General features: G+C 35.1%; 1 protein-coding gene across 4 annotated transcripts in view; it reads left to right on the top strand.

The window, feature by feature from the left end:
* Nucleotides 1-13,469, top strand: part of LOC150107959 (prominin-1-A-like) — a 566,181-nt gene that overhangs the window by 322,776 nt on the left and 229,936 nt on the right. For all 4 annotated transcript variants that reach the window (XM_090390573.1, XM_090390570.1, XM_090390571.1 and 1 more), the window contains one exon: nt 13,122-13,242. In XM_090390573.1, coding sequence (XP_090246699.1) covers nt 13,122-13,242 — 121 coding nt within the window. The remainder of the gene's footprint in view (nt 1-13,121; nt 13,243-13,469) is intronic.

Genomic DNA, 13,469 nt, shown 5'->3' with positions numbered 1-13,469 from the left:
AGAAATTTCTGTGTGATCATTAATACAGGTGTTGGCAGTACTGTCACTACTGCTGCTGCAAAATGCATCAGCATTAGGATTGAGTCCTTAACTAGCAGGCTTTATTGGATGTTTTAGCTTGATTTCATCCTTCCTAATATCTCTAGTTTCCTTGGTCTTGCACTACTAAACAACACTTTCTCCAAACATCTAACTCCCAAACCATTTAAATGTAATCCATCAGACATATGTAGTACTGTCATTCATCAAATTCACTCCATGCATCAATAAACTGTACTCCATTCTTCCTGCACAATTTTCTCATTGACTTATTTGCAATCATGGCCTTTCTTCTCAGTTCTGTCCTATCATATCAAGGTAGCAGACTCACAATCTTTACCTTCTTATTCTTCATTTTTGCTTCCACTAACAACTCTTTCATATATTCTCTTATTGCATATTTCTCACCTTTCAAATCATTTGTACCAGCCAAAACAATTAACTCGTTTGCTTTTTTCTTTTGCAAACTTACGTCACTAACATCCTTTATCTTCACACCTCGAAAATATGCATTTGTCACTTTCTCATTAATTATATCTCTTATAATTGAATCCTCATATAATATTATATTTTTCTTCCAGTTTCCACTTTTATACTTTTCCCATTCACTCTTTCTTTCATTCTCTGTCCTTCTGTACCAGTTATTTCTCCAGTAGCTTGAGCTCACTTTTAGTCCTTTAAAGGAGTCCATTTGAGCATGCAATTTCTTTCTGCACTAGCATCTCATTATCCACATTAGTATTTTCAACCACTTCCTTCAAACTCTCATTTGTATTTTGTGGACTGTCATTCACTGCTTCCACTACATTCTCCACAACACCTTGACAATCCTGCCTTATATCCCTATTATCAGCCACTTCATTCTTTCACAATTCGCATTTCTTATACTTGTTTACAAAACATTTGAGACAAATATTTTCTTCAATCTCACTGTATACCACAAACCATTTTCTCAACAATGAATGCATTAAACACATGCTACATTGCACTCAAATCTGCACGTTAATATCGTTAATATCAGACTACATCGATGTCTTGATCACCATTTTTTTCATATGCATCAATGGCATAATGAAAAATGTTTCAGAAAGTATATCACTTAATGATAGTTGACTAACACTACTTAACAACACAGTCAAAAGTTAACAAAATACCACCAAATATATATCTAATAATACCACTAATATCTACTAAAAAAAATGATGATAGCTGAGCAACATGTGTACAGCATCTGCTACTAAGGACGACACTAGTGCCCCCAATGGCAAAGTTGTGTGTTGCATGGTTTATTATTATTATTATTGCAGAATGGTAGATGAGTGAAATTTATTGTCGTAGGTGATTCCCACTATGAGTCTTTGGGATGTATCACTCAGCCATTCTCTTATCCATGTCAATATTTTATATTTCAGTCATATTCTGCAACTATGCAACAATCTTCCAATTTGTATTTTATCAAAAGCATTAGCAAAATCCAAGCCTCATGATAGATCCATTCCCATTGTCTAACTCAATGGTGACATTATAGAATGTGAGCTTAAACATGACCTTCCCTTAATAAACCCATGCTGTTTACCAAGTAGAGATTCTATGTCAACTGATTTTTGAATGTGAATAGTAACCAACTTTTCCAAAATCATCACCACTTCAGAGATACTAATAGGTCAATAGTTGGATATATTGGTTTTTGCATCACCCTTGTGAAATGGAATTATCATACATTTATTCTACTCCTGTGGGATCTTTCCTGTTCTGAGACTCAAATTATATAGCCTGGTCAAAGGACAGTTCAGCTGAACACTCTTTTAGCATGGGTTTTGATATCCCATCATTTTGTATTGCTGAATCTTATTCAGTTTGTGCAACAGCCTAATACCTCCTCCTCATATACGAGTTTCATCATTCTGTGATGTGAAGTAGCAGTGAGTGCAATATTGCATACACCAGGTTGATAACTTTTAGCAAAGTGGGCATTCATTAATTGAATAATCTCTTCTTCATCTGTCACGCTCACACCATCTACATTCAGTAGTTTTTCTTTCATATTCATTCTTTCTTGTAATTACAGCATTACGATAGGATTCTTTGGGGTTGTCTTTACCTTGCATATAACAGTTAACTCTTCTGGCCTATTCCTTATAAATTTTCATAACTGGTATTTTTATGCACAGAGTAGAGATTCTCTGTTATGATATTGCTTCCACATATTGTTTTTCTGATGAATCTGTTGCTTAATTAGATTACATATTCATTTCACTCCTATTCTACTTATTCTTTGAACTCTAGAGACTACATTCTGATATTGCATCATTTAAGTGTTTTTTAAATGCTTCCCAAGCACAATCTATATTCTTCCCATCCAACAGTTGATACCATGGTCCAGAACCCATCATACTCCTCATTTCATCATAATTTCGTGGTTTGTACTTCATCATGTAATCGTTTCTGAATCGGATATTATTCATAAACTTGCTTCCCAAGTGAGTACTATGTATTTACTATTACCAATTGGAGGCTGAATAGTTACGTTTAAATGAAATCCTCCTCTGACCCTATAATCACATCTAACATTCTTTGATTTCAAATTACTTTGGTCACATTCTACTTTAGAAAGTTGTTGTGCAACAGCTTAAATCTAGGTTCATTCTTCTCATGAGATTTTATTGCTATCCTGTCAGTAGGATAATTAGTCCTCCATTATTATTACTTGTTTCTCACCCATCATCCCTAGTATTACAGTCATAGGTCTGAACACTGGATTCAAATCATCCAGTATCATTGGCAACACACCCCCCTTCCTCCTCTCAAATCCTGTCTTTCCTTCTAAAAATAATATACCTTTTACACTTGATACCAGTTACTATGTCTGCTTTTGATAACCCAGTCTCACTAATGTGTGCTGTCTGTAGTCCCAACATATTGATCATGGCAACATACTCTACCCTTTTTGATACACCTAGCATTCATGTACAGACATAAGTTATCAACTTTTTTGTATACTCTTATCTGTGACCAGCATGGCACAGTTGGACACCTTGCAGATCTCTGTTCTAATCTAGTGCCTTACTTATGCAGACGTCTTTACATCTGTTTAAGTCCAAACTAGACAAACATAAAATCATTCTGTCCTGATTTCCATGATAATGTCCAGTCTCATCATTAGCGCAATTACATAATATATTCACTCTTACACACAGATTTTCATCATTCCTCCCATCATAATTTTGTTTCCCCAACTCTGTGTTAGGTCTGATACCAATTAATAATTTTTCAAGACTCCTGATACCAAACATTCAAATGTAGATCTTACACAAATCCATTCTTCCCTCAAACTCACTCCACACATTTTTATTCTTCAAATTCTAGAGACACATTCTGATATTATATCAGTTAAGTATTTAAAAAAAAAATTTTTTTTTAATGCTTCCCATGTGCTATTGATATCCTTCCCACCTAGCGACTGATATTTGTGGGTATCAGTTACTAGATGGGAAGGCATAGTCTCATGGGACCTCATACCAGATAGTGTTACTTACTGCTGCATGGATAGTTGTTATGAATATTATAATCATAACTTTCTACTGTCACTGGACTTAAGTCATTTAATAACATTTGCAGCATTCCCCTCCCCCCCTCTATTATCTTGTCTATCCTTTCTAAAAATACTGTTCCTTTCATTCTCAATATCAGTTGGTATATCTGCCTGCGAGAGCCAAGCAGATATACACTAATGCCTGCAATTTGAGGCAACAGCATATTCACCAAATATATATAATTTAATTTTTAAACATTGGACGGGCATTTCATTTTTAATATTTACCAAAACTATTTTGCCGTCCTGGTTGGCATATCATTTTTTTAAGTAACTTTAAAAAGTTTCACTGCAGAGTTTTCAGACTATGTAAAAAATAAATAAAAAGATGAAAAAATTATGAAATGAATAAAATATAGAAAAAATTTCTTAACCCACTTGTAATGCTAATGTACTTCAGGCATATAACATCTTTTTATTAAAAGAACAAAAAGTGATAATTGATTGAAATATTTTTGCACTTATTTTTCTGCATGATCAACTTTGTGTTGCTGTATTCATTTCAAAAGTTCATTGAAATTCCTTTACATGTTTTGAATGGAAAATGGTTTATTTCTATGACTGAAATAATCAAAAATGAATTTTTTTTAAAAATTGTGAAAATGAGTCTTTCTGACATGTACTCATATATCTCTTTGTAATGGAAAGAGTAGCTCAAGATAAAATTTTAATAAAAAATTGTATATAATAATCAAATTAAATTTTCACTTAATTTTCACCTGCTCAAATTTAACAAAAGTTGTCTTACTGAATATACTTTTGACTTTGTGAATCCCTCTACAAACTTACAATAAATCTGTCATACATTTAGTGTCATGGATTAGATAATGCAGTCCCCCTGCTTCATTATCTAACCTTTAAACTACCGAAGTACTAAACATGGTACATTCAAGCCACTTTAGATCTCCAGTTACTAGATGATGGACATAGTCTAACACCTAAACATATTGCAGCAATGACAATTTTATAGCCAAGAGTAGAGAGCTTGCTTTGAATTTTCCACTACTCATTAACGGTTTAATTGAAATAAATTTTTGCTGTCCATCTTCTTGTTCTGGCTTGCTAGATTTGAGTAAAAGGATTTTGGATTTCTAGATTTGCTGTAGGTTTGTTCTGACTTTAAGTTATCAGCTGTGTATCATATTTCTTAGTTTTATTTAATGAGAGAGATGACTTGTTTCAGTCATTGATAGTTTTATTTGTGTATGTAATTCTTTTCAAATTCTTGTTCTCAGTGATGGTGTCTTCTTGTTCTTCAATAATTTGGAGCATATATTTAATCAGTTTGCTGAACCATAATGTATATTAGAGAGAGCCTTCATAGGCTAGTTGGTGTAGACAAAATCCTTTGGTCGGAAAGACCTAGGTTCAATTCCCATTCATGACATGAGGAACCTTTATCTGGTCTAGTCTCTTTCGGCTAGAGGTGAGTTGGCCAGTCTCATATGGAGGTATAGTTTTTTTTACTTGGAAACTTGGTTTCACAAAATTCAAATATATTATTTCATACATCACAAGTGATATCTTAGCATGAAAAAAAAAGAAAGTTTTTTTTTTAACCCTGTCTTGACAGTAGCTTTAAGTAAACTCCGTATGGATCCTGATATTCTGTGCAGTGGCATTGTATAGTGTAGTGTATGTGAATTTCACCAGTATCAACAGAAGAAAAGCAGATGGCTTAATTCCACAGAAGTCTGACATAATTTGTGAAATGTGTACCACATCTTTTGCCTTAGCCTGACTCATGGATGTGTTGATGTCCATTGTTTATTCAAATCCAGTGTTAGCTTTCTGTATTCTCTTAAATGTTTTTGTGCATTCCTGTTAAGAATACCATTCTGGTTGGCTGAATGGTTAGCGTATCTACTCTCCAGAAAAAGGGCTGTGGGTTTGAATCCCGCCATGGATTCAATGTTTGTGATTATCTGTGAAAATACTGGCGGAGGAGGTGGGCAGTAGATGGTTTTGGTGTAATTGCAGTTTGTTGTAGTTGGTGGATTGAGTTATGGATGCAGAGAATTGTAGAGCAGGTGCCATCCCTTGATGAGTCTTTTGACGCCCTGAAGATGCCACATAATAATAATAATTATTATTATTTTTCTTATTATTATTATGTATTAAGTTGAATTACTTGTGTTATATTATTCAATACTAAATATGAGGCTATTCTTCTTGATTGGCAGGCAATATTAAGTAGAATGATGTGGTCAAATATCAGAATAGGGAACTCTACAATGAGACTTATTTGTGACTTTGGTCCTACAGAACTTTCTACTAAGGTAGAAGTGGAGGAATGTTTTTAGGCTTTAGAGAAAGCAACTGACACAATGAAAAAGGAAATGTTGGTCCTTGTTGGGGATCTAAATAGCAGAGTAGGAAATGATTGTCAGACATAGAAAATATTTTGGGAAAATTTGGAGAAAAGAACTAAGCTAATAATGATGGCAAGTACCTGTTGTATTTCTGCTCAGGATGTGGATTGCTTATTACTCACATAATGTTCCAACATAAAAATGTGCATAAATTCACATGGAGAGAAGAGACAAGGAATAAGAAAAGTCTCATTGACTATGTTATTGTTGATAGTGATGGTTTTTCAGTGGTGCAGAACACTAGATTGTACAGAGGACTTCAAATTGGAAGTGATCACCATTTAGTCTTGAAAATGATTTCATATTGAAAATAAGAACATGTAAGAAAGTTTTAAAGCAAATAAAAGTTAAGCAGCTCTCAGGTGTGAACTGTGCACTAAAATACGCAAACATTATTCAAGAAAAAATTAAAGAGTTTGAGAACAGGAACCAAACCTTGAGGACTGAGTGACAAATTCTGAAGAAAACATTGATTGATTCAGCCAGAGAGGCATGTGGCGAGTTTATTTGCAAGGAATGGAAAAATCAGAACTCCACAGTGGATACAAGTTAAAGAGGCAGTGAAAGAAAAGAAGAAAGCTTATTAAAAGTTCCAGGCAAGTAAGTCAGCTTGTGCTCTTAGAGAATGTAGAGGCAAATGAGCAAAAGCTAAACACTGTGTAAAACTAGCTAAACAAAAGTCATGGGAAGACTTTGATAAGTACATAAAAATAAATATCAAGAAGGTGGCAAAATATTCTGGAGGCTGTTGAAAAAGCTCAGAAATGGAGGAAAGATGCTGTAAAAGGAATTAGTGATGACAAAAGTGACTTGAAAACTGGAGAAAAGATATCCTTGATGTACGAAGTAATTACTTTGAAAAATTGCTGAATGAAAGTGACAGCATAGTGGTAAAAAACACTCGACAAGTATGCAATCAGAAATACATATCCATACTTGAAGTAGAAAAAGCCTGAAATGTGGAAAGGCAGCAGGAGTAGATGATATTTGACCAGAAATGCTTATTATGGAGGTATAAATGTCTTACATTGTCTGCACTGCATAGTTCAGAAGGCTTGGAAAGAGGGACGAATTCCAGATGATTGGAGTAGAGCTCTCATAGTACCCATATATGAAAAGGGAAATAAAACTAATATAAGGTATTTCCCTATTGAGTGTTCCTGGTAAGATTTATGCAAGAATACTCAAGAAACAGTTGAGAATGATTGTGAAAAGGAAGTTTGGTGAAGAACAAACTGGATTCATTCCAAATAGAGGCTGTCAGTTTTGTAGATCTGGAATCTGCATATGACAAGGTGCCAATAAAAAAGCTATTCAAAAACACTACAGTTATATGTTGTCAATAGGGCATTTGATCAAGCAATACTTAGTGTTTATTTCAGTTGCAAGTCATCAGTTAGAGTTGAAGGAAGTACAGTTAGACGGTTTAAAGTTAAATCTGTCAGACAAGCATGTACATCAGGGGTCTTCAACCTTTCAGACAGTGCAGGCCACGTTAAAAATTTCAATGAAGCCCGCGTGACACTAAGATATGCTGCAGTATTTAGAATTGTAAGATGCTTTCCAGATTCACAAGGAACGCTGTGCATTTGATATTTTACATAAAATCCTATAAAAATAAACAAAATCAGCTTTAAGAGCATAGGTAGGAGTCTGGTTCATTTTAAGTAAATACAATCAATACTTGAAAAATGATAATTTAATGAAGAAAACATTCATATTTTACAATGCCAGTGGGCAACTTGGGAATGTTTTTTCTTGACCAGCTTGTGTATGTTAGCATCAGTGTTGGAAATCACTATGCGCAGAGTATTCACGAGATGTTAGTCATTAATCTGAGTTCTTGTCTTGGACTTCACATGCTTCATTCTGGAGAAGAACTGCTTACATAAGTATGTGCTTCCTGACAAAGCGCACATCTTCAAAGCATGCCAGCGAAGATTAGGAAATGCATCCTCACAAATGAAGTCTTGTAAAATGTAAGCAAGGGCACAATGAATAATTTTTCTCTCAAACAAGAGTTGTTTTGGAGTTCAAGCAGCTCCATTTGTACTGAGCCTGGTATTTCGGCAGCATTGACACTGAATGGCATTGAAAATAAATCTAAAGAAGACTGTTGGTTACGAAAATCACTAAATCTCTCTTCGAACTCGCTTCGCAACACGGCTAGTTTTGTAGCATATTCATCAAGAAATGAACAGTTGGGCTCAGCGAGAAGCTGAAAAATGAGTTTTTTTGCGAGTTTTCCCTCCCAATGTTTGAGCTTGGCCACAAAAGCTTTGATGTGATCTCAAACTGAGTGTGCACCAGTTGACTTTCGGATTGAAGCCACATATTTAGTCATTCATATGCAACGAGATGTCAGTCACAAAGGCATAGTCTGTTATCCACTTCGGATCATTAAATTCCGCAATTGGATTCCCCTTGGTTTGCATGTATTTCGCTCCTTAAGTCAAAGACTATTTTAAGAACCTTCCATATGCTCAACCAGCGCACATCGCTATAATAAACCATGTCGCAGTGATTCGCTTCGCACTCTTGGGTCAAAAACTTTTCACATTGACAACGATTCAATCCTCTTGCCCTAATAATGTTGATGACAGTCACAATAATTTTCATGACATTCTCAAATTGAATAGTTTTTGTGCACAAATTCTCCTGGTGGATTAAACAGTGATAATGGATGAAATTGTTTCCTTCTAGTTCTGTTTCTTTGTGTAGCAGCACAACAAACCCTTCGTTCTTTCCTGCCATAGCAGGGGCACCATCGGTTACCACACCCTCGAGGTTGGTTAAGCTGAGGGCAAAATGCTGGAGTGCTTTCTTCGCAGCTTCAAGAATATCAGTGCCTTTCGTCATTCCCTTCATAGGTACGAGTGCTAGCAGTTCTTCTATCACATTGAATTATTGATCAGTGCCACAGACAAAGATAGCCAGTTGTGCTGTATCCTTCACATCTGTGCTGTCATCTAAAGCTAGTGAATATGACATAAATTCGGGTGACCGTTTCTTTAAAGTTCCTTCAATGTCATTGGCAAGTTCTTCGACACGTCATGCTACAGTTACCCTAGACAAACTCGGTTTTTTAAACACTTCCTTATTATTTGGGCACAGAATATCCCCAGCAGCGATGAGACACTCTTTCACAAACTCTCTGTCCAAGAAGGCTTTTGATTTTTTAGCAATTTTTTCAGCTATAACTTACTTTGATGCATGCTTCGCTCTCTTCCCTCTGCCTTTTAAATATACCCTGCTTGCATTTTAAATCAATTTGCAGACGGTTCACTTTGTCCACATGAAGCCATCCTTGAAGGTGATCGAAATTGGATGCATGCTTTGTCTCATAGTGTCGTTTTATATTGTATTCTTTTGATACTGACACTGACTCACAACAAATTAAACACAGTGGCTTATCATCGATTAGCACAAAAAAGTACAAGTTGGTCCACTTTTCTTTAAAAACCCAACAAGAATCACTTGAGTAGACACCATAGTGATGGAAGGTGAACCCAAAAAATGATCCAAAATGGGCCTGTAAAGTTTATTATCATCTACTGAATATGTCTCACACTAATAAAAAAAAAAAAAAAAAGTCTGGCAATGTAAAACCACAATAGGCTATGGCTGACACGACTGTAGATGAGATTCTCTTGTATTTATATGAAAATAACGAAATATCGAGAACCTTCAAGATGTATCTGGAAGGCTAGACAGTGTACTCAAACGAACTACTGCTTCTGCCATCTACCTGCGACGTTAGTACTAGTACTTAAATGCCTCTTGGCACTGGTAGATGGCTGAAGAAGCATGTCTATTTAATATTTATTTTTATAGGATTTTATGTAAAGTATCAAATGCACATCATTCCTTGTGAATCTGGAAAGCATCTTACAATTCTATATACTGCAGAATAGCTTAGTGGCCCACGAGCTACATTGAAATTATTTTTATTTAATTGCACTTTAATGTTAAGTAGTTATTTTTTCAGAATGGTTTGCAGGCCACGGCAAAGAGCTCCGCGGGCCATGCGTTGAAGACCCCTGATGTACATTATCTCCTCTGCTATTCATTATCTGTATGGATCACATTATGAAGGAAAGTGGCATTAAACCTGATATCAAAATTAGAGATGTTAATCTCAGTTCTGTACTTTGTGATGTTATACTTCTAAATAAATCTGCTGCAAATCTGCAAGATTCCCTGACTAAATTGAATAACTGTTGTAATAGACTTGGTATGAAGGTCAGCAATAAGAAGACAGAGACAATGGAAATAGGCAGAATCGTTGTAGATATCAACTGCACTGTGAATGGAGCACCTGTAGAAGAAGTAAAACATTTCAGCTTCTTAGACAGGATTTTTAGTGAAGATGGTAAATTAAAAATGGAAACGGCAACAGAATCAACAAAGCTGATACATGGTAGGAAGTCAATTGAATAAATTCATATGGAATAAGAGAGAAATTAGTCAAAACACTAAATTAGCTGTATACAAGAATGTTCAAACCAGTTTTAATTTATGGATCTGAGAGCTTGGTCAGAAGTAAAACACTTGACCCAAGACTAGAGACCACAGATATGAGAGTCCTGAGAAAGATTATAGGCATGAACAGATGGCATCAATGGCAATATCATATTAAAAACAAGGATATTAGGAAAGAACTTGACATTGTTAGCATCCATGATTGTGTTAGCAGAGCTAATCTCAGGTGGTATGGTAAGAATCGCAATGGGAGAGGAAAGATTAGCAAAACAAGTGTGCTCTGCCAGGTTGGCAGGAAAAATATCCAGAGGATGGCCAAGATATATAGGTGGATTGATACAGTAAAAAAGTGCCTTAGAAGATAAAATATAAGATCTGATAATGTTGCAGTCTTGACAGGCAACAGATTGATTTAGAGAAAAATTGTAGATAGGAAGTTAGTAATGATGTAAATTTTTCATGTAGTACTATCATATTTCATACACCCCTGTACATGTCAGGAAATTGATGATGAGATTATCATATAAGAAAAGAAAATTATTGTTGTGTGTCCACTTGAATTAATTTATAACTTTTCTACTAGTTTCATACTGTGGCCAACTTCTTCAGGAATAAACCTGATTATCAAGTTTCTAGAATTTTAAGTACCTTACTATCTGACTATAGCTAACAGAAACACAAAGTTTCTTTTACAATTTTCTGGTCGGTGTCAAATCAGTGCATGATTGGTTTGTTAATCTGACACATAAAATTTACCTCATGTCTTCATCCTTGAGATAGAAGGATATAATTCAGGCTGATCTCTCTCTCTCTCACACACACACATGTATAATACAAAGTGTTTCAAAAGGGGGGGGTATACAACTTTGAATGACAATAGAAGGTAAATAGTGATAGATGAACAATTTTTATTACCGTGGAAATGTAGCTTAACTCTTGAAGTTTCATCAGAAACAGTTGAAGTTCAATATGACTGCCTCCAGTAATTCTGCAATCTGTCTGCTACCAATCTGTCTGCCTGGAAAATGGGTGTTGAGGTATGACCTTATGTCTGTCAGGTAATGAGGAGGTGCTCAATCTTGCTTGAAATATAAACACCCATTGTGGTCATCGTTGTCTAATTGTGATATAAGGGACCTTGTAGAATGTCCAGATAGACAGCACCAGTCATGGTAGACTGTAAAAAAGAAGGTCCATACACTTTCTTCTTGCTTATGGTGCAAAAAAAACTTAGCCTTTGGGGTACCATGAACATGTTCTACAATGGTGTTTGGATTTTCGCTTCCCCAAATTCTGCAGTTGTGAGTGCTTACTTGCTCACTTGTGTGAAAAGTGCACTCGTCACTGAAAACGATTTTGTCCAAAAAAATCCTCATTTTGTTCTATCCTATTGATCATTTCTGTATAGAAATCTTGATGTATCTTCTTATCGTCTTTCTTAAAATGTTGTATGAGGGTAAGTTTGTAGGGCCTTAAATGTAGATGCCGTCATAATACACACCACACAGTCATGTAGAATTCCAATTTGATGAGACTCTTGTCTGAATAAATTCCAGGCTTCTCTGGAAACGTTACCAAACTTCTTCCACAACAGCATTGGCAGCACGTGACCTTCCAGTTGACCTTGGATGATGCACAGAACAGCCTGTTTCCACAAAATTCTTGTGCCACATGTATATCGTGCACCACTAGGAGGTTCTTTGCCGTACTGCATGCAGAAATTCCTCAGAACTTGTGTTGCAGACTTCGTTTTCTCAAACCATAACACACAATGTGCTCATGCTGCACCATTGAAAGTCTCCATTTTCAAATGGTGTAATGTATCATGCCATGTAGTGTTGTCATTTGGTAATAAATTTATGTGACCAAAAATTGATGTGTTTCACTACATTATGACACTCACTCAGCTTTTGTATGTCTTCTGAGTTATTCTCTGTTCTCCTGCAAATACACCCTTTTGAAACACCTGGTTATATATAAGAATCATACTTTGCTTTTATTGCATTATGTGGAAAGTACATATCTCCATAATCCCTTTAAATTTTCACATGTAAAGTTTATTTTAATAATATTGTGCATTGCTTTTATGATATGGAAAATAGCATGTTTGTCTTTATGTTGTTATTATTATTATTATTATTACTATTATTACATGTATTAAGTTCTCATTTCTCCTAACTAGCTGCCTGTCTGACCTGCATAATTAATTCTATATGCATAGTGATCTTAACATTTCAAGTTTTTTTGAGGGTGTTAGTGTGTGTTTTGCAGACAGTATTTCTGAATTGCAGAATTAAAAAGATGATCCTTTTTAAGAAAAACTTTACCTCAGAAAGAGAATGAAATGTTCCTCAGGTCTTTAACGAGAATTAAACGTGTAAGCATTACACGTACTGAGATTGTGTGCAAGTACTGAGATTGCCTTGTGGTAACTTCCACTGATCTAGCTTCGTGGAAGTTATCACAAGGCAATCTCAGTACTTGCACAAAGAATTATTTGTTTTTGGTAAAGCAGACCGATACATTATTGTTTCCAAGAGCATTTCTAATAACCTTGTATGTAGCTATTTCTAAGCTTGTAATTTTGTCACTCAAGATTAATGTTTTTATTTCTACCCTCCCCCCTCCACATATAGGTTTGGTGTTGTATGTGCCTTTGTTACCAATGAGTATGTGGAACATGGGATCCAAGCGTTACCCCAAACTTTTCAGCAAAGTATCTCAGATTTTCACTTATTTTTAAATAATACAGATTCTGTAAGTATGACAATATTATATATATAGATATGTTAAACAGAATTATAATCAAATCGTAAAAATAATTTGTCCTTATGATATTTAGTATAATAACCAGTATGTATTTATGTATTTGTTACTTAATCAAAAAACATACTTGATTAGTGTGACATCAGTGAATAAAATTTAGTCTGTTAAAAACTTGGCCAATATAGCTTTTGCAGTCTCTATTAACATTATCAGAATCA

The sequence above is a fragment of the Typopeltis vanoorti genome, chromosome 3 (assembly GCF_054136105.1).
Source record: "Typopeltis vanoorti isolate ZY-2024b chromosome 3, IOZ_Tvanoo_1.0, whole genome shotgun sequence".
NCBI lineage: Eukaryota > Metazoa > Arthropoda > Arachnida > Uropygi > Thelyphonidae > Typopeltis > Typopeltis vanoorti.
This window is presented reverse-complemented; position numbering and strand designations above follow the sequence as displayed.